General features: G+C 41.9%; 2 protein-coding genes across 10 annotated transcripts in view; one reads left to right on the forward strand and one right to left on the reverse strand.

Annotated features, from left to right (window-relative positions):
- LOC311089596 (uncharacterized protein) overlaps positions 1-2,349 on the reverse strand; it is a 41,373-nt gene extending 39,024 nt beyond the window's left edge. For 4 of the 5 annotated variants that reach the window (XM_084124368.1, XM_084124367.1, XM_084124366.1 and 1 more), the window contains exons 1-3: positions 2,203-2,349; positions 1,491-1,808; positions 1,022-1,393 (exon numbers count right to left, since the gene is read on the reverse strand). In XM_084124368.1, the coding sequence (XP_083980494.1) occupies positions 1,022-1,393; positions 1,491-1,808; positions 2,203-2,263 (751 nt within the window). In that variant the 5' untranslated portion in view covers positions 2,264-2,349. Of the gene's footprint in view, positions 1-85; positions 166-310; positions 371-1,021; positions 1,394-1,490; positions 1,809-2,202 lie in introns of all 5 variants that reach the window. The other variant, XM_084124369.1, reaches the window with a different exon arrangement.
- A 7,924-nt stretch (positions 2,350-10,273) lies between these two features.
- The window catches only part of LOC311089514 (uncharacterized protein), a 35,082-nt gene continuing 23,115 nt past the window's right edge, over positions 10,274-22,240 (forward strand). For all 5 annotated transcript variants that reach the window (XM_084124239.1, XM_084124240.1, XM_084124236.1 and 2 more), the window contains exon 1: positions 10,274-10,343. In XM_084124239.1, the coding sequence (XP_083980365.1) occupies positions 10,301-10,343 (43 nt within the window). In that variant the 5' untranslated portion in view covers positions 10,274-10,300. The remainder of the gene's footprint in view (positions 10,344-22,240) is intronic.

A 22,240-nucleotide genomic window follows, 5' to 3' on the forward strand; every position in this document is an offset into this window, starting at 1 on the left:
TCTCGTATGTGTTTTTATCATGATTGCAGATTGTTCCAGATCAGATGAGTGTGAATCATCAGATTGTGTGCGGCTCAAAACTCACCAGCTCTTCTTGCACAGATGATCTGAAGAAGAATCACAGTAGGAGCAGCAAAACTACGATCTCAACAATAATCACAATCACTGCAGGAAACATGAGAGGAAGAAGAGAAACTGTACATGACTGAAGTCAAGGGTATTCAACTATCAACAGTTATTGATGAAGCATTTACAGACTGACTGATAGTTTAATGTTATAAAGCTGTCAGTATAAATGAACGTGTCGTACCTCTGTATAATGATCCAGCAGTCACACTGACTCCAGTTTCTGATGCTGTATCAGCTGGATCTGTGGATCACGTCTGTTAGTTCAGTTCAACACATAATGCCACATATACACAACATCATCATCACATAATACTGGAGCTTCACATCACAGAAATGATGAATATGTGCATGAGTCTGTCATCTATTATCTTCTTCCTTCACTCTCAAGCTGTCAGGAGGAGAATGACTATTCACCAAAAATAAATCTATTTATTATTTATTAAACATCATATGTTCATATCGATCATGACCTGCAGTTTGTGTTCATCATCACAGTTTACAGTGGCAGTAGTTGAGAAGAGACTGTACTGTATTACTGTATAACTGTATTACTGTGCTACTGTATAATTTATTCCTGGTTTATATGAGAGTGAAACACAGTTGAGCTTCTGCAAATAAACCTTCAGCTTGAATGAAGGACATAAGCCTTATAATTCCTAAAGCCGACCTCCTACATGGGTCATACTAGGCTTTAATACACTCGTCTGATTTATGCAATATATCATGTATGACCCATGTAGGAGGCCAATATTGGGGATTATAAGGATTGTTATGCAGTTTATGATTTTGACCACTAATATTTTACAACTCCAGAACGTATGAAGCCATCAGAAAGAGTAGAGCCGATCTGTGGAAGTTTTCACAAATCTGTCAGAAAAGAGTGTTTTCTCACCTGAATACTTGACAGTGTATCTGACTGAGGTCTCGAGTTGATCTCTGCGAGTAAGCTGACATCTCCACTCTCTGTTGACATCTTCATTCAGGAGTGTTGTAGTCAGAGTGATGATACATTCATATTGATCTGATGATGATGATAATATCTGATATCTGGAGTATGTCTTCAGATCAACACCAGCCTGATTCACCCACAACAGCTCAACTCCATCAGAACGGACCCGATCATTACAGGAGAATATAGAATACAACTGACAGGAGAGAGTCACAGAGCGGCCTGGACTGATCTCAGTCTGTGAGGATGATGATGATGATGATGATGATGAAGATGATGATGATGATGATGATGATGATGATGGAGACACTGAAACTGAACACAAGACACAAATCACAGACTCTTCAATCATCATCTGAGTTTAAAGGGAGAATCTGCCCTTTTTAAATTGACCACATAATCATAAACTTACCATGAAGAACATGCAGAAAAACAACAGCATCAGGTACTTGTTTTTCTCTATTCACATATTGTTGGCAGGTGTATACTCCATAATCTTGTTCTGTGACGTTCTTGATGTTCAGAGAGCAGTCAGACTCCAGACTCAGTCTCTCATGTCTCTTTGTGTCTTTATTCTTTATCCCTCCAATAATCAGTTTAACTCCCCATAAACCTTTGAATAAGTTAATGTAGATCCATGTAGTTGAGTTGCAGTCAGAAAGAGCATTATTACAGGACAGACGGACATTTTCACCAGAACTGATGTACACATGATCATCTCCACTGGTTCCTGAAACACAGTAGCCTATATCTCAGTGATCATTATGATATATATTAATAAATGAAACATAAAACACACCAGCATAAAAAGCAGAAGTTTTAAATCATAGTATTTTTCCTGACTTAAAGCAAACAACACACTCTCCAGAATAAACTATTAGTCTTTATCAGAGAGCTGTTCAAATCACTGACACACTCTTAATATGAAGATAATTCTTCATCATCAGATGTTTGAGTGACACTATGTCCAGTATCAGGAATAATACAGTATGATCTGTGTGTATCAATACACAACTCTGAGATCACAACGTGAATGTGTGCAAGAATAAACTGAGCATGTTCAAATGAACTCTTTCCAGACTAATTCCACTAAATGTCTTTAGAGAAAATACAGATTTCTTTACCTGTGAGAAGTGAAGAGAGAATGATCAGTCCCAGCAGACACAGATCACACTTATCAGCCATTTTCTGTTTCTGTCAGTCTTGCTCTTCATTATATATAGTTACAGCTCCTCCTTTAAACATCATCAGCTCCTCCTGTGGTTATTAACTTCCTCTCATCTGACCAACCAACCATCACTGGGGAAATAAACATAAAGCCTAATGTTGCAGTGCATGATGGGAACCACCAATCAAAGCTCATCCATGTCTCCCAAAATAATCATTATTGCTAATATAGCGTATAACTGTTGAGCTGAGTGAACCTGAAGGTAGTGATGGTGAGATGAAGCTTCATGAAGCTTTAAAGCTTTCCAGCCTGATGTGTGTAAAAGTGGCTGATTTCTCCAGGTTTGGAATGCACACAGCGACACCTGCTGGTCAATGCTGATATCATGCAGAACAAATCCTCAGTGGTGTGTTATGGAGATTAATTTGACTTCATGCAGGGCTGCCAATGCTGAGAATCAGGAAATCGACACTTTTCACTCGCTCTCACGACACACATCCAGTTTCTCACGCAGAGGAAAATCATGAAGCAAAGAGGACTGACACCGACAGACAAGGCTACTATTGATATGAAACACACTCTCATCTCTCAGATTCTGTCCATTTTATCACGAAATTCAACAATAAATACGGTTTTGGCGCTTGTAAATGTGACGTGACAGATCTCTGTATGTCCTGAACCGATCATCTCTTACTCTTCACTACTAGTTAATAGCAAATAAACACGAATGAACAATAGGTGTGTTGAAAGATACAGTACAACTTACCGAAATGTATATCCCTCCTACATAATATCGATAATCAGTGTTTTTCACCCGTGGAAGAGCTCAATAACAGCTGGAGAACACTATAACCTACAGACGTTACATTTACCTCAGGAACATTAATGACCATAGCACGCTAGTTGGCTAGACAAATTAGCTAGAGGAGTATTTTGCTAAATATGTGCACAATATTACTTTTTTTTTTTTATATATATCGTTAAAATAGTATAGCATTATAATAAAAACCCTTTTATATTTCAGTTAAGTTGTTATTTTTAACCTTTAATAATAATAAAAGCTGACAGGGCATTATATTTACAGCATTAGGTGAGATTTTTTTTTTCTTGAGAAAAATTAACATGTATCTGTACCTAATATTTATCCAAATTAATCGATATTGAATCAAAATCGGATTCAAATCACAAGAAATTAAAAATGTGTGCCTCCATCTAAGAGTGAATCTGGCTGTTCTGGAGACAGAGCGTTCTGTGATAAATGGCGGCTTTCACAATATGCTCAAAGGAATGACTATCTTCTCGGTAAGTCTCCAAATCCATCAATACAGCACTGGCACCCATTAATTCGACACTGATTCACTGTGACAAATGACTTGCATGAGTAAAGTCTTGTCATTCTGTCTTTCAGGTTACTTCAGTCTGCGGAGGCCTTCAGCCGCAAAAGTGGCAAGGCTGATTGGTCAGGAGGGGTGGACGACCCATTGCCCCAAAGCAGAGGAGGTAGTCAAGAGCAGAAGGTTGAAACCGACCCTTATGTGCAGCACTGTGTGGCTGAGCCGGCCTGGACAGGTCTTGCTATTAAAGATTGTGGTCCTCCCAAAGGTTTCGGTAAGAAAACCTTTCAGTTATTTTCAAGGCAAGAAAATACAAAAATGTAAATTGTACCTTTTAACAGCCATTAACTGCACCAAGAACTAGAATTAAAATCCTGAAACGTTTGTCTACATGCAAAGTATATTCAGTAACTCGAAATGTAATGTTCTCCTAATTACAGGAGCGGTTGCGACAAGAAACTTTTTTAGTGGTGACACTGTCTGTGATTACCACGGCAAGGTCATCATCACAGCATCTGAGGGGAGAGCTATGATGGAGGATCTGAAGGAAGAGGCAGGGTACCTTTGTAAATCCGGGGAGAAAGGCCTGTGCATTGATGCCCAGACCTTCCCTTGCAGCTGTCACCCACTAGCAGACACGTCTGGCTGCCGCATCAATCATTCCTCCGGCCAATATAAAGCCATTCTGCTGGAAAATGGTTGTTAACGGAGAAGACCAAGAAGTGGTTTTATTTAAGGCTCTGCAGAACATCCCCGTTGATCAGGAGTATTTGACTACAGACCAATAGCACTTACATCCCAAATGGGGAAAACAATGGAAAGAATAATAAATGATAGGCTTGTATATACAGTTGAGACAAAAGGATTGATACAAAATTATCAGAGTGGTTTTAGAAGAGGTAGAGGTACCATGGATCCTTTAGTATATTTAGAGGATGCTCAAGTGAATAAGGAATCAGTTGTGGCTGTCTTTTTCGATATTGAGAAAGCATATGACATGATGTGGAAGGAAGGCCTTTTGATTAAGTTAAGTCATATGGGAATCAAGGGAAGAATTTTCAATTGGATTAAGGAATTCTTGTCAGGTAGAACAATAATGGTGACGATAAAAGGGGTGACAAGTGAGCGGCATCGGGTAGAAAATGGTATTCCGCAAGGGAGTATTGTCAGTCCTTTATTGTTCTCCATTATGATAAATGATGTTTTTAAGGAGGTGGAGAATTGTGTGGATGTGGCATTGTTTGCAGATGATGGTGCATTATGGAAAAGAGGGAGAAATGTTGATTTTGTAGTGAATAAGATACAGTAAGCAGTGGATGTAGTGGATAAGTGGTCCATTAGATGGGGTTTTAGAATCTCAATTGATAAAACCAGAACAATGTTTTTTTCAAAAAAGAAAATAACTGATGATATAAAAATAAAATTGTCAGATAATGAATTGGAAAGGGTTGACACCTTTAAATACCTGGGCATATGGTTTGATAAAAGATTAACATGGGCAGTGCATATACAAAAAATAATTGATAAATGCAAGAAAACTATAAATGTAATGAGGTGTCTATGCGGAGTTGAGTGGGGAGCAAGTAGATCTGCAATGAGAACAATTTACACAGGTTTGATCAGGTCAGTATTAGATTATGGAAGCGTAATATATGGGTCTGCAGCCAAAACATGGTTGAGTAAGTTGAATGTGATACAAAATCAAGCGTTAAGATTGTGCTGTGGTGCTGTCAAACCTACACCAGTGGCCGCTATTCCAGGTGGAGATGGGAGAGATGCCTCTCCACCTTAGAAGAGATCAGCTGGCCCTTGTGTATTGGGCGAACTTGAGGGGTCATAATGGAAATCATCAGTCAATCAGTGTTGAAGCAATGCCAAGAGCGTGGAAAGATCAAGTCAGAAGTTTTGGTTGGGTGATTAATGATAAGGTAAATGAAATGGGGTTTAATGATCTGAAAGTAAGTACTACTGTACCTTTCCCAGTTACTCCACCATGGGAATATAAAGAAATGTCTATTGATTTTGGGGTTGTCAGAAGAAAAGCAAGGAAATGGTATGGACAAGCATTGGGTGCAGAGATATTTAATGGAGAGGTATAGAGAGGATTTAATTATATATACAGATGCATCTAAACAGATTGATAAGAGAATGGGGGTAGCTTATGTCATCCCAAAATTAAAAGTAAAAGTAGGTAAAAGAATCAGTGATGATTTGGCAGTGTATACAGTCGCGGTGTGGCTAGCTCTGCTCTGGGTGGAGGTCAATAGGCCACGAAAGGCAGATTCAAGCTCAGCTTTGATCAGCATCAAAACTTTTCAGTCAAAATCAAGACAGGATATTGTAATTGAAATAATACAAGTTGCAAATAATCTGTTACAATCAGGAACTGAGATACAGTGAGGAAAATAAGTATTTGAACACCCTGCTATTTTGCAAGTTCTCCCACTTAGAAATCATGGAGGGGTCTGAAATTGTCATCGTAGGTGCATGTCCACTGTGAGAGACATAATCTAAAAAACTAAATCCAGAAATCACAATGTATGATTTTTTAACTATTTATTTGTATGATACAGCTGCAAATAAGTATTTGAACACCTGAGAAAATCAATGTTAATATTTGGTACAGTAGCCTTTGTTTGCAATTACAGAGGTCAAACGTTTCCTGTAGTTTTTCACCAGGTTTGCACACACTGCAGGAGGGATTTTGGCCCACTCCTCCACACAGATCTTCTCTAGATCAGTCAGGTTTCTGGGCTGTCACTGAGAAACACGGAGTTTGAGCTCCCTCCAAAGATTCTCTATTGGGTTTAGGTCTGGAGACTGGCTAGGCCACGCCAGAACCTTGATATGCTTCTAACAGAGCCACTCCTTGGTTATCCTGGCTGTGTGCTTCGGGTCATTGTCATGTTGGGAGACCCAGCCTCGACCCATCTTCAGTGCTCTAACTGAGGGGAAGGAGGTTGTTCCCCAAAATCTCGCAATACATGGCCCCGGTCATCCTCTCCTTAATACAGTGCAGTCGCCCTGTCCCATGTGCAGAAAAACACCCCCAAAGCATGATGCTACCACCCCCATGCTTCACAGTAGGGATGGTGTTCTTGGGATGGTACTCATCATTCTTCTTCCTCCAAACACGTTTAGTGGAATTATGACCAAAAAGTTCTATTTTGGTCTCATCTGACCACATGACTTTCTCCCATGACTCCTCTGGATCATCCAAATGGTCATTGGCAAACTTAAGACGGGCCTTGACATGTGCTGGTTTAAGCAGGGGAACCTTCCGTGCCATGCATGATTTCAAACCATGACGTCTTAGTGTATTACCAACAGTAACCTTGGAAACGGTGGTCCCAGCTCTTTTCAGGTCATTGACCAGCTCCTCCCGTGTAGTTCTGGGCTGATTTCTCACCTTTCTTAGGATCATTGAGACCCCACGAGGTGAGATCTTGCATGGAGCCCCAGTCCGAGGGAGATTGACAGTCATGTTTAGCTTCTTCCATTTTCTAATGATTGCTCCAACAGTGGACCTTTTTTCACCAAGCTGCCTGGCAATTTCCCCGTAGCCCTTTCCAGCCTTGTGGAGGTGTACAATTTTGTCTCTAGTGTCTTTGGACAGCTCTTTGGTCTTGGCCATGTTAGTAGTTGGATTCTTACTGATTGTATGGGGTGGACAGGTGTCTTTATGCAGCTAACGACCTCAAACAGGTGCATCTAATTTAGGATAATAAATGGAGTGGAGGTGGACGTTTTAAAGGCAGACTAACAGGTCTTTGAGGGTCAGAATTCTAGCTGATAGACAGGTGTTCAAATACTTATTTGCAGCTGTATCATACAAATAAATAGTTAAAAAATCATATATTGTGATTTCTGGATTTTGTTTTTTAGATTATGTCTCTCACAGTGGACATGCACCTACGATGACAATTTCAGACCCCTCCATGATTTCTAAGTGGGAGAACTTGCAAAATAGCAGGGTGTTCAAATACTTATTTTCCTCACTGTAACTCTTATATGGGTGCCAGCTCATATAGGAGTCGTAGGACACGAGCTGCCAGATAAATGTGCTAAGCAAGCAGCTGGAAATTCCCAATGTAGATATTGAGGTTAATTATAGCAAAGCAGAAATCAAGAGTATGGTTAAAAACATTGTTAAGGGTAAATGGCAAACATTATGGGACAATGGGCAGACTGGAAGACAGTTCTATAATATTCAGAGTAAAGTGGGAAAGGGCAGAAATGTGAACAGAAGCAAGGAAGAGGAGGAGGATGTGTTGTCAAGAATGAGGTATGGACACACAAGATTAAATAAGACTTTGGTATTAATAAAGAAGCATGATGATGGCAATTGTGAATTATGTGATTGTCCAGAGTCTGTAGAGCATGTTATATTACAATGTCCTAAATATCAGGAAGAAAGACAAAGATTAAGTTCACAATTACAAAGAAAACAGTTAAAGGAACACTCCACCGTTTTTTGAAATAGGGCTTATTCACATTCTTTCCTACATTTAGATAGGTGGGTAAATGCATTTTTGTCTCAGTGCATGCACTGTTTTAGTTTGACAGGGTCGGCGCTAGCTTAGCTTAGCACAATGAATGGAATCCTTTGTTGCCAGCTAGCATGTCCTGAGTAAAAGTGATAAAAAAACAAAAAAAACCACGTAATTACTTCTTGTGGCCTGCGTATTCACAACGAGTACAAATAGCGATGCAGATTAACACTAGGTGATTTCTTAGGCAGATATTGACTTGGGACTATATTATGGGGAAGCACAGGCGAAGCACGGCTACTTAGGCGAAGCACTGCTACTTGGGCGCAGAGATATCACGCAACACATGAAACCCCACGACTTCCGTCAACATACCGGTGTGAATAGTAGCTGCCTGGTTATTTTCCCAACAGTACATGAATGGCGTTGAACATGGCTGATTTTGTGTGAGCCAGAACCATACCTATATACAAGAGTTTACAGAAAATGAGTGGAAATAGAACGACAGGAGGAGGTTGCGATCGCTCAACAGCCCGAGGACGTGAGGATGAGAACCAACCCGAACTGGTGGTGTGAATGTGGGGGAATATGCCGACTGAAATAGAGTGTCTGTGCTATGGCGAGTGGGACAAGTTTCTGCCATCGATAACCAGGCTCAACGTGTCAGATCAAGATGAGCGTGCCCGCAGTTGTCACAGCTACCGCGGATTTCACGGCGTTGATTCATCCGGCAGTACTCGATTTTTTTTTCCGGTGTGATAAAGTGAACTGGAAAAAACGCCCCACACCGAATAGACCAAATGGACAGCTGTCCACAGAGTAAGTGATTATTTTAAACATGACACATGTATAGTAAACTGCTTGTAGCCTTCTCCTCTCTAGTAGTTATACTAAAACTCCTGAGTCAAAAGAACCAGGCTAACTCGGTGAGAGAAATATAGCTAACTTAGCCCTCAGTCATTTCATTTTACAGGTAACGATAACAGCGATTTTTATATTAGTTTGGTTGTTCATGCTAAACAGGTTGAATTCAACATGAGGTTATACTAGAGGAGGCTAACGTTATTTGAACCGTAGTCTATATACAGCTTCTCAGCATCTATCTTATAACCGAATAAAGACACAGATTAACATAAGGAAGAGTAATAAAAGACAACTTACATGTGCACTTTGTTCTGCCTGTGCTTTGAATTTGTTACTTTGTTTCAGACGTAACTTAGTACCATCTTTCTGGGCCCATATTCCATTTTTTCAAAGTAACTTAGTCCTCCAGTGCAAAATGCTCTTTGCAAACACGATACTGATTTTGTAGAGAGGCGTTGAAGTACAGATCTTTAGAGCAGCTAGCCATTTATTTCTCAGTTCCACATTCAATGGAATTCTGTGAAACATTACATTCGTGTATGTCCTTTGCTTGTTCTCACAACCTTTTGCTACGCAGATAATTACCATGTTTGCTGTAACTGTAGCTGTAACTTCTCAAAAAAAACAATCCAAAAGCGAAGACACTCGGTGCAGGTCACGCGTGTTGTTCTTCTGTGTTTTGACTCGTTGCACACCGGTATGTTGACAGAAGTCGTGGGATTTCATGTGTTGCGTGATATCTCTGCGCCCAAGTAGCAGTGCTTCGCCTAAGTAGCCGTGCTTCGCCTGTGCTTCCCAATAATATAGTCCCAAGTCAATATCTGCCTAAGAAATCATCTAGTGTTAATCTGCATCGCTATTTGTACTCGTTGTGAATACGCAGGCCACAAGAAGTAATTACTTGGGTTTTAAAAAATTTTTTTTATCACTTTTACTCAGGACATGCTAGCTGGCAACAAAGGATTCCATTCATTGTGCTAATCTAAGCTAGTGCCGACCCTGTCAAACTAAAACAATGCATGCACTGAGACAAAAATGCATTTACCCACCTATCTAAATGTATGAAAGTATATGAATAAGCCCTATTTCAAAAAACGGTGGAGTGTTCCTTTAAGATTAAACTTAGAAGAAATCCTACAAAGAAGCTCAGGTGAAATATGTTTTAATAATGTTTTTTTTTTTTTTTTTTGATATATATATATGTATATATATTTTATTTATTTAGTTATTTTTTAGAATTAGGAAAGGTTAGAATCCAGTACCACACCCCAGTCCAGCAGGTGGCGGTAATGCACTATTAAAGTTAGTTGCCAACCGCCATAAAAATTGAAAGAAGAAGAAGAAGAAAACACCGACAGCTCCAGCAATGAACCTCATTCACTCTCAGTGTTCCCGAAGCTCGCGCGCTGGTAAGTTGACGAAATTACTGTATTTTTCACTTTTAAACACTTCAGCCGTCCTCTCATGAATCTAGGCAGTAGTTGTATTTATGTAGCCAGCTTTAGTTAGTGTTTATTGGAAGAGAATAGTTAACTGCAGCTAGCTTAGTGACCAACACTTCACTAATGTTCGCTACCAGTCAGAAATGTGTAAATTAAACCCTGAGGTCATAGTTAAATAATGTGATGTTGCACTTCATAGTTTTTCTGTCAGCCCTGTTTACATACATGAGGTGGTCAGAATATTAGAAATACATCTGGATATATAAAGCAAATAAGTACAGAAGCAGCACCCCCACAAATAATATAAGACCTCAATGCTAAAGCTATGGCTGAGCTTTGTATATACGGTATCATAATGCAATAAACATATAATTTGCATAATGTGTTGGATGAGCTAAATGATCATCCAGCTTCTTCCATGTTGTTGTGTAAGAATAACAATAGTGCTTTGTGTGTGTGTGTGTGTATGAAGAGTTCAGATGCAAAAGCCTCTAAGTGCCATCTGAAATTTTCTTCTAGAATGATCATTTTTATCAAGCTTGTATATTTAAGTTCAGTAATTTAACTTAAATGACAACTAATAGGTAATTTTCATTGACATTTAAGTGAAATTACTGAACTTAAATATACAGGCTTGATAAAAATGATCATTCTAGAAGAAAATTTCAGATGGCACTTAGAGGCTTTTGCATCTGAACTCTTCATATATATATATATATATATATATAATATTATTATTTATTTTTGTGTGTGTTCTCATTTAAAGGTACAATATGTAAGATTTTTTTTTTTTTTGCACAGTGTGATATATTTCCTGCAGTTGTCTACTTGCAATATCCCAAAAGTCTCCAAATATTTTTTATTTCAGAGAAATTCCAATTTTAAATAATCTCCTGTCCCGGAAAAAAATGTCGCCTGTCAATCACGCAATATCCGCGTTATCCTCGGTTTCCGCTCGTACTGCCATAGCATGACGTAACCATGGCGACAGACATGGACAACCGCGTAGTGCGTAACGTAGTGCTGTAGCGGTGCGTCGATAACGTCGACGTCATATTTTTTGCGTCGACACTTCTTTATTTATTTTAATTTTTTTACACCATTCCCGGAGGTACAGCTCACCACACATACACCGCCCGCCGTGTTATTCTGCCATGTTTTCTCCCTTTCTTTCCAAACCGCGACAAACGCCAGTCTCCTTTCCTTTTGGTGGTTTCTGCCGCAGGGAAGAAACGTAAGCCGTCGAAATCTAATCATTTACGTGAGGAGATTAAGAAGATGAGGCACGCGGGAGGAAGAGAAATGCCGACTGATGCTTGTTCTCACGCGACAGCATAAAACTTCTGTCACGCTGACACGTTAACCCCAGGGGATCTTTTAAAAAACTTTCAATTCTTGTACTCAAAGTCAACGAAAACCGAGCAGGACCAAGCCATTTTACAGCTGATCGCCGTCAAAAAAGTTCAGGAGGTATTTCTTAGCGATGTATGTTTAGTCCAGTGCCTGTAGCGTTATATAAGATTAGTATTGACCGAGTTCAGAGGCTGTCATATGTGGATCAACTTACTTTGTTGTGTATTTTTAACAGTTTCAATATGAAAAATAACTTTTATATTGATTCAATGGATTAATTGCGTTTTGAAAAAAAAAAGTGTCATGAATTTATTGCATTTTTGGGAAAAAAATTATCCGTTTTTATAATAAATCTTTGAAAATCTAAATCTGGATTTGAATTATTTATGTTATTATAACCTAAAGATGCTATGTGAAAGTTTAAAACAGAAAATAGTAGGGATGCACCGAAATGAAAATTCTTGGCCGAAACCGAAAACCGAAAAAGAGGAAACCAAGGCCGAAAACCGAAAACCGAAACACCGAAAGAAATTATGGCAATTATTGTTAGTACCATTGCATTTATGGCTATGACTGTGTACTAAGTTTACTAAAATCAAGGCATTGCAATTGCATAAATTAATATTAAAGTTTCAAAGAATAAATCCATTAAAATTTTATGCAAATATTTATTTAGCATTTGCAAAGTATAAAATTAAATGTTTAACTTGACCCCACTCATGTGTACATTAAATAATAATGTAAAAGCCTACTGGCCTGGAGAAAGGTTTAAAAATGAAATGTTCTCTCATAAAAACAAAGTGCATTTAGGTCAATACTGCCATAGCCCAAAATAATATCTGCAGTTATATGCTCATGGACGTGAGTTGCAAAAACCATAAACAGCTCAGGTAAACCTCTGAGAAATGACGGCTGCTCTGCACACACACGCAAAGGTCTCTCGCTCCCTCTCTCTGCCGCGCGCGCTACGTATGCGCGCTCATGCTCGCTCGCGATTCCGGGAGATTTAAACTAATTTGCGGGCATTAGGGAGCCGGTATCAATACGCGGGAGACTCCCGGAACTTCCGGAAGACTTGGGATGTCTGTGTTTTGAAAATCGCTGTCCGTGGGTCACTCTTAGATATATTTAAATACGTCCACACCGCAGATATGTAATGTTGCTTCAGACAAGCACGTGCAGGTCGCGGTGTCTGCTGTTTGCGTCATCACAACATTTCGGCCGTATTGTTTCGGTGATAAAAGTCTTTCGGCCGAAAACCGAAAATGCACTTTTGGGCCATTTTCGGCCGAAAATTTTCGGTGGCCGAATATTCGGTGCATCCCTAGAAAATAGTGGTTTTCATCTTGCCACTTTCTTGGTAAAGAAAATGGATTTATCATGTTTATATTATTCAGAAGTAAACAGTGTAGCTGATAGAGTGTTTTATGTCAGAATGTTTATTTTTAAACCACAACCTTCTAAGTGCTTCTTTTACCGATATATTTAACGATATCTTTTACATTTCTCATCCAAACAACGTTTTGAATTTTGGACGTGTGGGGCGAACTATTTATTTTCTTAGATGAAGCCGACAACGGGACAAAATAAATGTAAAGAGAGACATAGTGGAGTTTCCTATTTTCGTTTTGACAAGTATAATAAATTCTGTAGTCTACCCCTAACATGACCTGGCAAGTGACATTATTCTAAAACGCATACGCATAAAACTCCTCTGACATGGTTAGAAAATACTGCCACTAGAGCCAGCTGCACAACGAGAAAATGTCATAGCATGATCAGAATAGCCTACGGAAGCCCTGAACCGCAACGAAAAAAACAAGAAAGAAATCTGTAAAGAAAAAATAAATAAATAAATCTAGCATTTTGAGATTAAAGTCGAAACATTTTGAGAATAAAGTCGAAACAGTACGAGAATACAGTCTTCCGTAGAAGTTGCGTGTGTGCTTGCCGTTGTTTCACATCGCTGCACAGGCATTCATAACGGTGCGCGTCCACTGGTGCAGATCGAGTGTTTCCAATTCACTGCGCGCGCGCGCTGGCGCGTGTGTAAAGAAATGCACTTGTTAAGTCGAACTGCCTCGGACATGGATCTACACAAAATAATAGCTTTTTACTTTTATCTTGGCTTTCAACAAAAGGAAATTCTACAGGTGGCAATCTACCAACATGGCATTAGGCTACCATTATAGGACGTTATATAATATAATATAATATAATATATAGGACGTTTGCACTGTATTTTCATTAAATGTATATAAATTATGTAACTGTGTGTGGGGGGGGGGGGTGTCATGATAGGTGCGCCGTATATTTTCCTGCTTTTTTGTCCTTTGCCAATCACACCTATGATAAAGCTCAACATGATGAAATGTTAGAATATGATCTAGCTTACTGCTAGTTTCATATAGAAAACGAACTAACACATAGAATAACATTATAACTTTCACCACACTCAAATGCAGTTTAGTGTGATAGTGTAACGTTAGACCAAGTGAAACAGCGCTGCGTTTCCTCAAGTTTAATTCGTCTGATAAACTGACCTGTGTGAGCAGTAATTCAGCACTTGCGTGTAGTTCGGTAGAAGGAAATGTCCTTTTTCCTTTATATCCGCGGGACTCGCGTGTGATATCTATTATTAGCAATCGTGACCTGATTCATACCTAGGGCTGGGTATTGTTCAAAATCTTTCGATCCGGTGCCAATTTCGATACCTCAGTTTCGATACCGGTTCCTAACGATACTTTTTTCGATACCAATTTTATGAAATCCATTTTAACAAGATTACATAACTTTGGTTTTATTTTTTCAGTTTGACTCATGCTCCTTAGCCAGTGCACAAAGGAACACGTGTTTTTTAATATAAAGAGCTCATGCTTACCAAAGCTGAATTTGTTTGATCAAAAATACAGTAAATCTTGTAACCGTGTGAAATGGTATTACAATTTAAAATCTTATTTGAATATATTTAAAATTTTAATTTATTCCTGTGATGTCAAAGCTGAATTTTCTAAATCATTACTTCAGTGTCACATGATCCTTAGGAAATATGAAAACAGTTTGCTGCTTAATATTTTTGGAAACTATGATAAATTTTTTTCATGATTCTTTGATGAATAGAAATGTCAAAAGAACAGCATTTATCCATCCATCCATCCATCCATCTTTTTCCGCTTATCCAGGGCCGGGTCGTGGGGGCAGCAGTCTTAAGGCCTATTTATACTTCTGCGTTGAACTGCCGCCGTAGCTACGTCGTAGGCTGTGTCTAGCACGCGTACCCTACGGCGTACCCTGACGTGCACCTCTCCAAAAATGTAACAACGCGTCAATTCTACGCGGACACAAGCGCTGTGATTGGTCTGCCAGAACCCCTCCCTCGGGGTTTCACATGCTCCCTAGGTGCGCGTCAACGCGGACAACGACACAGAAGTATAAATTAAAACCAACACGTTGCCTACGGCGTATAGGCTCCGGCGTAGGTCCGACGCAGAAGTATAATGAGGCCTTTAAGCAGAGATGCCCAGACTGCCCTCTCCTTAGACACTTCCTCCAGCTCTTCCGGGGGGACACTGAGGCGTTCCCAGGCCAGCCGAGAGACATAGTCTCTCCAGCATGTCCTAGGTCTTTCCCGGGGTCTCCTCCAAGTGGGACGCACCTGGAACACCATCCCAGGTAGGTATCCAGGAGGCATCCGCAGGGCTCCAAACTGCGACTAAAATGGTCGCATTTGCGAGCAAATATATTTATTTGCGAGTGAAATTTCTGCCAAGATCGCCATTGGCGACAATACCAGTTTTTCTCCCTTTGATTGTAAAATTTGCATCCTATGTGCATGTTTTATAACCAGTAGACTATTGCTTCATTTGTTTTGTTAACGTCATGAAATGAGATGCGTGAACGTTTCACTGAGTGAAAGCGCCAAAATATGAACAGGTAAAGCGAATGTCACCTTTCCGCGCCAGAAAAAATGTCAAAGCGAAAAATATCTGACTTCTTCAAGCAATCCTCATCTCTGTCAATCACCAGCACGGATGACACACCTGCTAACAAAAAAGCAGGCTCCAGCAGCTGTGCCAGCACGAGTGCGCTAGAGAACGCCAGAGACACAGGGATTCATCTTTCCGCATCAGTCAATGAACACCGTGCCGAAAGACATTTCAAAATGTCCTGGATTCAGAAGTTTTCTTGGCTGAGGTATGATCACGAGACACAAAAAATGTTTTGTGACTTTTGTTCAAGAGTGGGCAAAGAAATAGCGGGGAAAGCGGAGTTCATTACAGGACCTAACCATTTCAAAAAAGAGACTATGAGAAAGACGGGGACAGTAACAAGCATAAAAATGCACGTGATCACATAATCGCGAAGAACGCTCCACAGACTACACCGTTAGCACGTGCAGTTTCTCGTGCATGCGATCTGCGGGACGAAAAGGAATGGAAGGAGTTAAAAATGAAGTTTAACACAGCCTATATGATCGCACGGGAAGAGCTGCCGTTCAATAAATTTAGTTCACAGATATTATTAATGAGAAAAAACGGACTTGATTGTGAGTAAAACATATGATAACGACACATCTTGTGCTGAGTTTGTAGGATGCATTGCAGATGAGATCAAAGAACAAGCACTGACAGATGCACAGACAGCTAATTACATCTCCATTATCTGGGAAAGACAACGTTATTGCATACTGCAGGCACATTTCTGCAGGTGTGGCAGTGAACAGGTTTATTAGTTTAACTGAGCTTGAACCCTGTCATGCACATGGAGTATTAGATCAAATAAAATGCTTGTTTAGTGATGCTAAACAAACTGATCGTGATTGGTGGCAGAAGAAGATTACTGCATTTGGAGCAGATGGGGCTGCCGTTAACATGGGTGCTTGAGGAGGAGTAGGTGCTCTCTTAAGATAAGAAATAGGACAGCACATTCTTTATTTTCACTGTATGCCACACAGACTGGAATTAGCCATGCTGAATGTTCAGAAGTCTGTTCCAATGATTGCAAATGTCAATGATTTGCTACAGCTAATATGGAAAACATACCATTTTAGCCCCAAAAGCAAGCGTTAGTTGAAAGCCATTGGCATGGAGTTAGGCTGTGCCATACGAACACCTTCTGCTGTGAAGACACAGCGCTGGCTGCCTCACATTTACAGAGCCCTTTCTATTTTTCTTGGATCTGATCAGACTACAGGCCAGGGCCAATATACAGCTGTGCACTTCCACATGCAACACCTTTCTGCCTCATCCAAAAACACTGAAATAACAGGAAGAGCAAAACACATCTCACAACAAATGGAAAAGTTGCGTTTTGTAGGGTTTTGTCACTTTCTCCATGACCTGTTTGGAGAAATCTCAAAGTTGAGTCTTGTGCTTCAGAAGAACTCGCTTATTCTACCTCAGGCTAAAGCAGCTATTGATTCCTGTGTCTGTTCAATCAAGGGAATGAAGGACAAACCAGTGAAAAATGGAAAGTTGGAGGAATTTCTCAGTCACACAAACTTAAATTCAGTTTCTCAGCATGAAAATGTGGTGCAGCAGGACAAAGCCCAAAGAGAAAAACAGACCAGAAGGCAGAAAAAAACAGCCTCATCTGACTACGTGGGCATTTCCTTTCAAAACATACATCTGAAAGGCTGTGATCTCCAAGGTTTCAGTGAAGAACTAAACCACCTCATTGATGGAACTGTAGACATTACAGTTAAGGAGCTTGAAAGGAGGTTTGAAATAATGAGAGACAACAACACAGCACAAAAACACACAAGGGACAGAGATCATTCAATGCTTCTCAATCTTTTGTCATGATTCTTGGCCAAACGACATCTACACTTTTGGGGTAAATGAAATGGACACACTGCTGAAATGGTATCAAGACATCTTGCTGAAAAATGTATGTGACATCACTGCTGTACAGGCAGAATGGAGATTGTTGAAAACCCTTGTTAAAGGACAGTTTTCAGATAAATCCTATTGCAGCTTGTGGGAAGTCCTACTAACAAAAGAGCCCTACTGCACAGATTTCCAGAATGTTTTGCATCTAGTTGAGATAATGCTTGTCCTACCAATTTCGGCTGCTCAGTGTGAACGTGGCTTTTCAGCTCAAAACAGGATAAAATCTAAAGTACGCAATTCACTCCATGTGTCAACCTTGGAAGATTTGATCAGGATCAGCACTGAAGGCCCATCACTTGAACAGTTTGATCCTGAACCATGTGTCAAACGCTGGCTTTCTGCAAAAAAGAAGAGGAGACGGCCAAACTACACTTAGTGGCCAAGTGATATGGACATAATCATGGTCAGTGACACTGGCTCAGATTCTGCGTAACATTTTTTAATTTGACTGTATATAGTTCATAAGTCGGAAGTGACAGTCAGTTCCCAAATAAGCTTCAGTTCCCAGAACTTTCACAAGATGAAAATGCTGAAACTGTAAGAAGAGGAGAGACAGGATGACTAAAAGTAAGTGCATTGTTATGTGGCTCTTAAAAAAATTATTTGGCGCCTGTTTTTTTCCCCTATAGGAGCCAATGGCTCCTTAATTGATTTTTTTTGTTTGGAGCCCTGCATCCGGAACAGATGCCCGAGCCACCTCAGCTGGCCCCTCTCGATGTGGAGGAGCAGTGGCTCTACTCTGAGCTCCTCCCGAGTGACCGAGCTTCTCACCCTATCTCTAAGGAATCGCCCAGCCACCCTGCGGAGAAAGCTCGTTTCGGCCGCCTGTATCCGGGATCTTGTCCTTTCGGTCATGACCCAAAGCTCATGACCATAGGTGAGAGTAGGAACGTAGATTGACCGGTAAATCGACCGCATTACTGCAGAAGCTGCACCAATCCGTCTGTCAATATCCCGTTCCATCCTTCCCTCACTCATGAACAAAACCCCAAGATACTTAAACTCCTCCACTTGAGGCAGGAACTCTCCACCAACCTGAAGTGGGCAAGCCACCCTTTTCCGATTGAGGACCATGGCCTCGGATTTGGAGGTGCTGATTCTCATCCCAGCCACTTCACACTCGGCTGCAAACCGTCCCAGTGCATGCTGAAGGTCCTGGTTTGATGAGGCCAGCACGACAACATCATCCGCAAAGAGCAGAGATGAAATCATGTTGTTACCAAACCTGACACCCTCCGGTCCCTGGCTGCGCCTAGAAATTCTGTCCATAAAAATTATGAACAGAACTGGCGACAAAGGGCAGCCATGCCGGCAATGCGAACCAAGCTCCTGCTTCGGTCGTACAGGGACCTGACAGCCCTTAGCAAAGGACCCCGCACCCCATACTCCCGGAGCACCCTCCACAGGCCGCCGCGAGGGACACAGCCGAATGCCTTCTCCAAATCCACAAAGCACATGTGGACTGGCTGGGCAAACTCCCATCGAACCCTCCAGCACCCTGTAGAGGGTATAGAGCTGGTCCAGTGTTCCATGGCCTGGACGAAAACCACACTGTTCCTCCTGAATCCGAGGTTCTACTATCGGCCGTATTCTCCTCTCCAGTACTCTGGCTTAGACTTTCCCAGGGAGGCTGAGAAGTGTGATCCCCCTGTAGTTGGAACACCCTCTGGAACCCCGTCTTAAAAAGAGGGGCCACCACCCCGGTCTGCCATCCCAGAGGCACTGTCCCCGACCGCCACGTGATGCTGCAGAGGCGTGTCAGCCAAGACAGCCCCACAACATCCAGACACTTGAGGTACTCAGGGCGGATCTCATCCAACCCCGGTGCCTTGCCACCGAAGAGTTTCTTGACTACCTCGGTGACTTCAGCTTGGGTGATAGAGGAGTCCGCCTCTGAGCCCTCAGCCTCTGTTTCCTCAATGGAAGATGTGACGGCAGGATTGAGGAGATCCTCAAAGTATTCCTTCCTCCGTCCAACGACATCCCCAGTTGAGGTCAACAGCTCCCCACCTCTACTGTAGACAGCGTTGGTAAGGCACTGCTTCCCTCTCCTGAGGAGCTGGACGATTTTCCAGAATCTCTTCGAGGCCAGCCGATAGTCCTTCTCCATGGCCTCACCGAACTCCTCCCAGGCCCGAGTTTTTGCCTCCACAACCACCCGGGCTGCAGTTCGCTTGGCCTGCCGGTACCCGTCAGCTGCCTCAGGAGTCCCACAAGCCAACCAGGCCCGATAGGACTCCTTCAGCTTGACGGCATCCTTTACTTCCAGTGTCCACCACCGGGTTCGAGGATTGCAGCCTCGACAGGCACCGGAGCGGCCACAGCTCTGAGCGGCCGCTTCGACAATGGAGGTGGAGAACATGGTCCACTCGGAGTCAATATCTCCAGCCTCCCTCGGGATCCGGTCGAAGCTCCGCCGGAGGTGGGAGTTGAAGATCTCTCTGACAGGAGACTCGGCCAAACGTTCCCAGCAGTCCCTTACAGTACGCTTGGGTCTGCCGAGTCTGTCCAGCTTCCCCCCCCCCGCCATCGGATCCAACTCACCACCAGGTGGTGATCAGTTGACAGCTCCGCCTCTCTTTACCCGAGTGTCCAAGACGGCCGCAGGTCAGATGAAACGACCACAAAGTCGATCATCGACCTACGGCCTAGAGTGTCCTTATGCCACGTGCACTGATGGACACCCTTATGCTTCAACATGGTGTTCGTTATGGACAAACTGTAACTAGCACAGAAGTCCAATAACTGAACACCGCTCAGGTTCAGATCAGGGGGGCCATTCCTCCCAATCACGCCCCTCCAGGTGTCACTGTCATTGCCCACGTGGGCATTGAAGTCCCCCAGTAGAACGACGGAGTCCCCAGTAGGAGCACTTTCCAGCACCCCTCCCAGAGATTCCAAGAAGACTGGGTACTCTGCACTGCCGTTTGTCCCGTAGGCACTCACGACAGTGAGAGACCAATCCCCAACCCGTAGGCGCAGGGAAACGACCCTCTCGTTCACCAGGGTAAACTCCAACACATGGAGGCTGAGCTGGGGGGCTTTAAGCAAACCCACACCAGCCCGCCGCCTCTCACCATGGGCAACTCCAGAGTGGTGAAGAGTCCATCCTCTCTCAAGGAGTGTGGTTTCAGAGTCCAAGCTGTGCGTAGAGGTGATCCCGACTATCTCTAGTCGGAACCTCTCTACCTCACGCACAATCTCAGGCTCCTTCCCCACCAGCAAGGTGACGTTCCACGTCCCTAGAGCTAGTTTCCACGTCCCTGGAGCTAGTTTCCGTGTCCAGGGATCGGGTTGTCGAGGCCTCCGCCTTCGACTGCCGCCTGATCCTCTCAGCACCGGCTCCTTACGGCCCCTCCTGTAGGTGGTGAGCCCACGGGAAGGTTAGGGCATTTATTTGAAACCGAAATTTTTTTTGTAACATTACACGTTTTAAGGTCATTTTTTATCACTTTAATGCATCCTTACTAAAAAAAAATTCTGACTGAACACATTTTTGAACGGCAGTGTACATTCAGTAGGTCATTATTGCAATATAAACACTGTCAGTGATCAACAAGGCATGTCTTCATTTACCAGTCGAAGACGGAGCAACTTTCTGCTCTTATGTTTACTCGGTGCACTGTCAAGGTCTTCATCATATCTGTCATGGTACCGGTCTTTGCAGCAATTATTTTACCGCAAATACTGCATCGCGCGCTGTTGCCATCGAGCCTGGAGAAATGTAGCCACAAAATCTGCGAAATCTGGTACCGAATAAGAAGTCATTTTTCGATACTCTATAGTATCGAGGCAATTCGGTCGGTACCTAAAAAGTATCTAGGACTGGTGGGATGTGTTCATATGTTCTGGTTCTGCTCAGTGTTCTGTATGAGCTGATACTGTCTTATGGTGTTTTTAGGAAGGCCAGTGAGGAGTCCATTACAATAATCCACCCTGCTGGTGATGAAAGCATGCACAAGTTTCTCTAAGTCTTGTCTGGAAACAAAGCATCTAATTCTTGCAATATTTTTCAGATGATAGTATGTTGATTTAGTTATTGCTTTGACATGACTCTAGTGTCACACCAAGATTCCTGACTTGATTTTTAGTTGTAAAGATAGAGTGAAGGTATGCTTTCACCTTGAGAACTTCATCTTTGTTTCCAAACACAATGACTTTTTGTCTTTGTTTAACTGAAGAAAGTTTTGGCACATTGTTGACTTAATCAATGCATTGGCACAGGGTGTCAATGGGGCTGTAATCGTTAGGTGATAGGGCTAAGTAGAGCTGTGTGTCGTCTGCAGAGCTGTGGTAAGAGATTTGGTTCTTTCTCATTATTTGGCACATTGGGAGCATATACAGTTTGAACAGGAGTAGCGCAATAATTGAGCCTTGAGGGACCCTGCATGTCATGGATGTCCACTCAGACTTATGGTCTCCTATACTCACATAATAACCTCTCCCATCTAAGTATGACCTGAACCATTTTAGGACTATCCCAGAAAGCCCCACCGAGTTTTCCAGCCTGTCTAGAAGTATGTTATGATCGACAGTGTCAAATGCAGCACTGAGGTCGAGTAGTACCAGCACTGATAATTTGCCTGAATCAGTATTTAAGCGAATATCGTTTATTATCTT

The sequence above is a fragment of the Abramis brama genome (assembly GCF_963993115.1).
Source record: "Abramis brama genome assembly, chromosome: 1".
NCBI classification, from domain to species: domain Eukaryota; kingdom Metazoa; phylum Chordata; class Actinopteri; order Cypriniformes; family Leuciscidae; genus Abramis; species Abramis brama.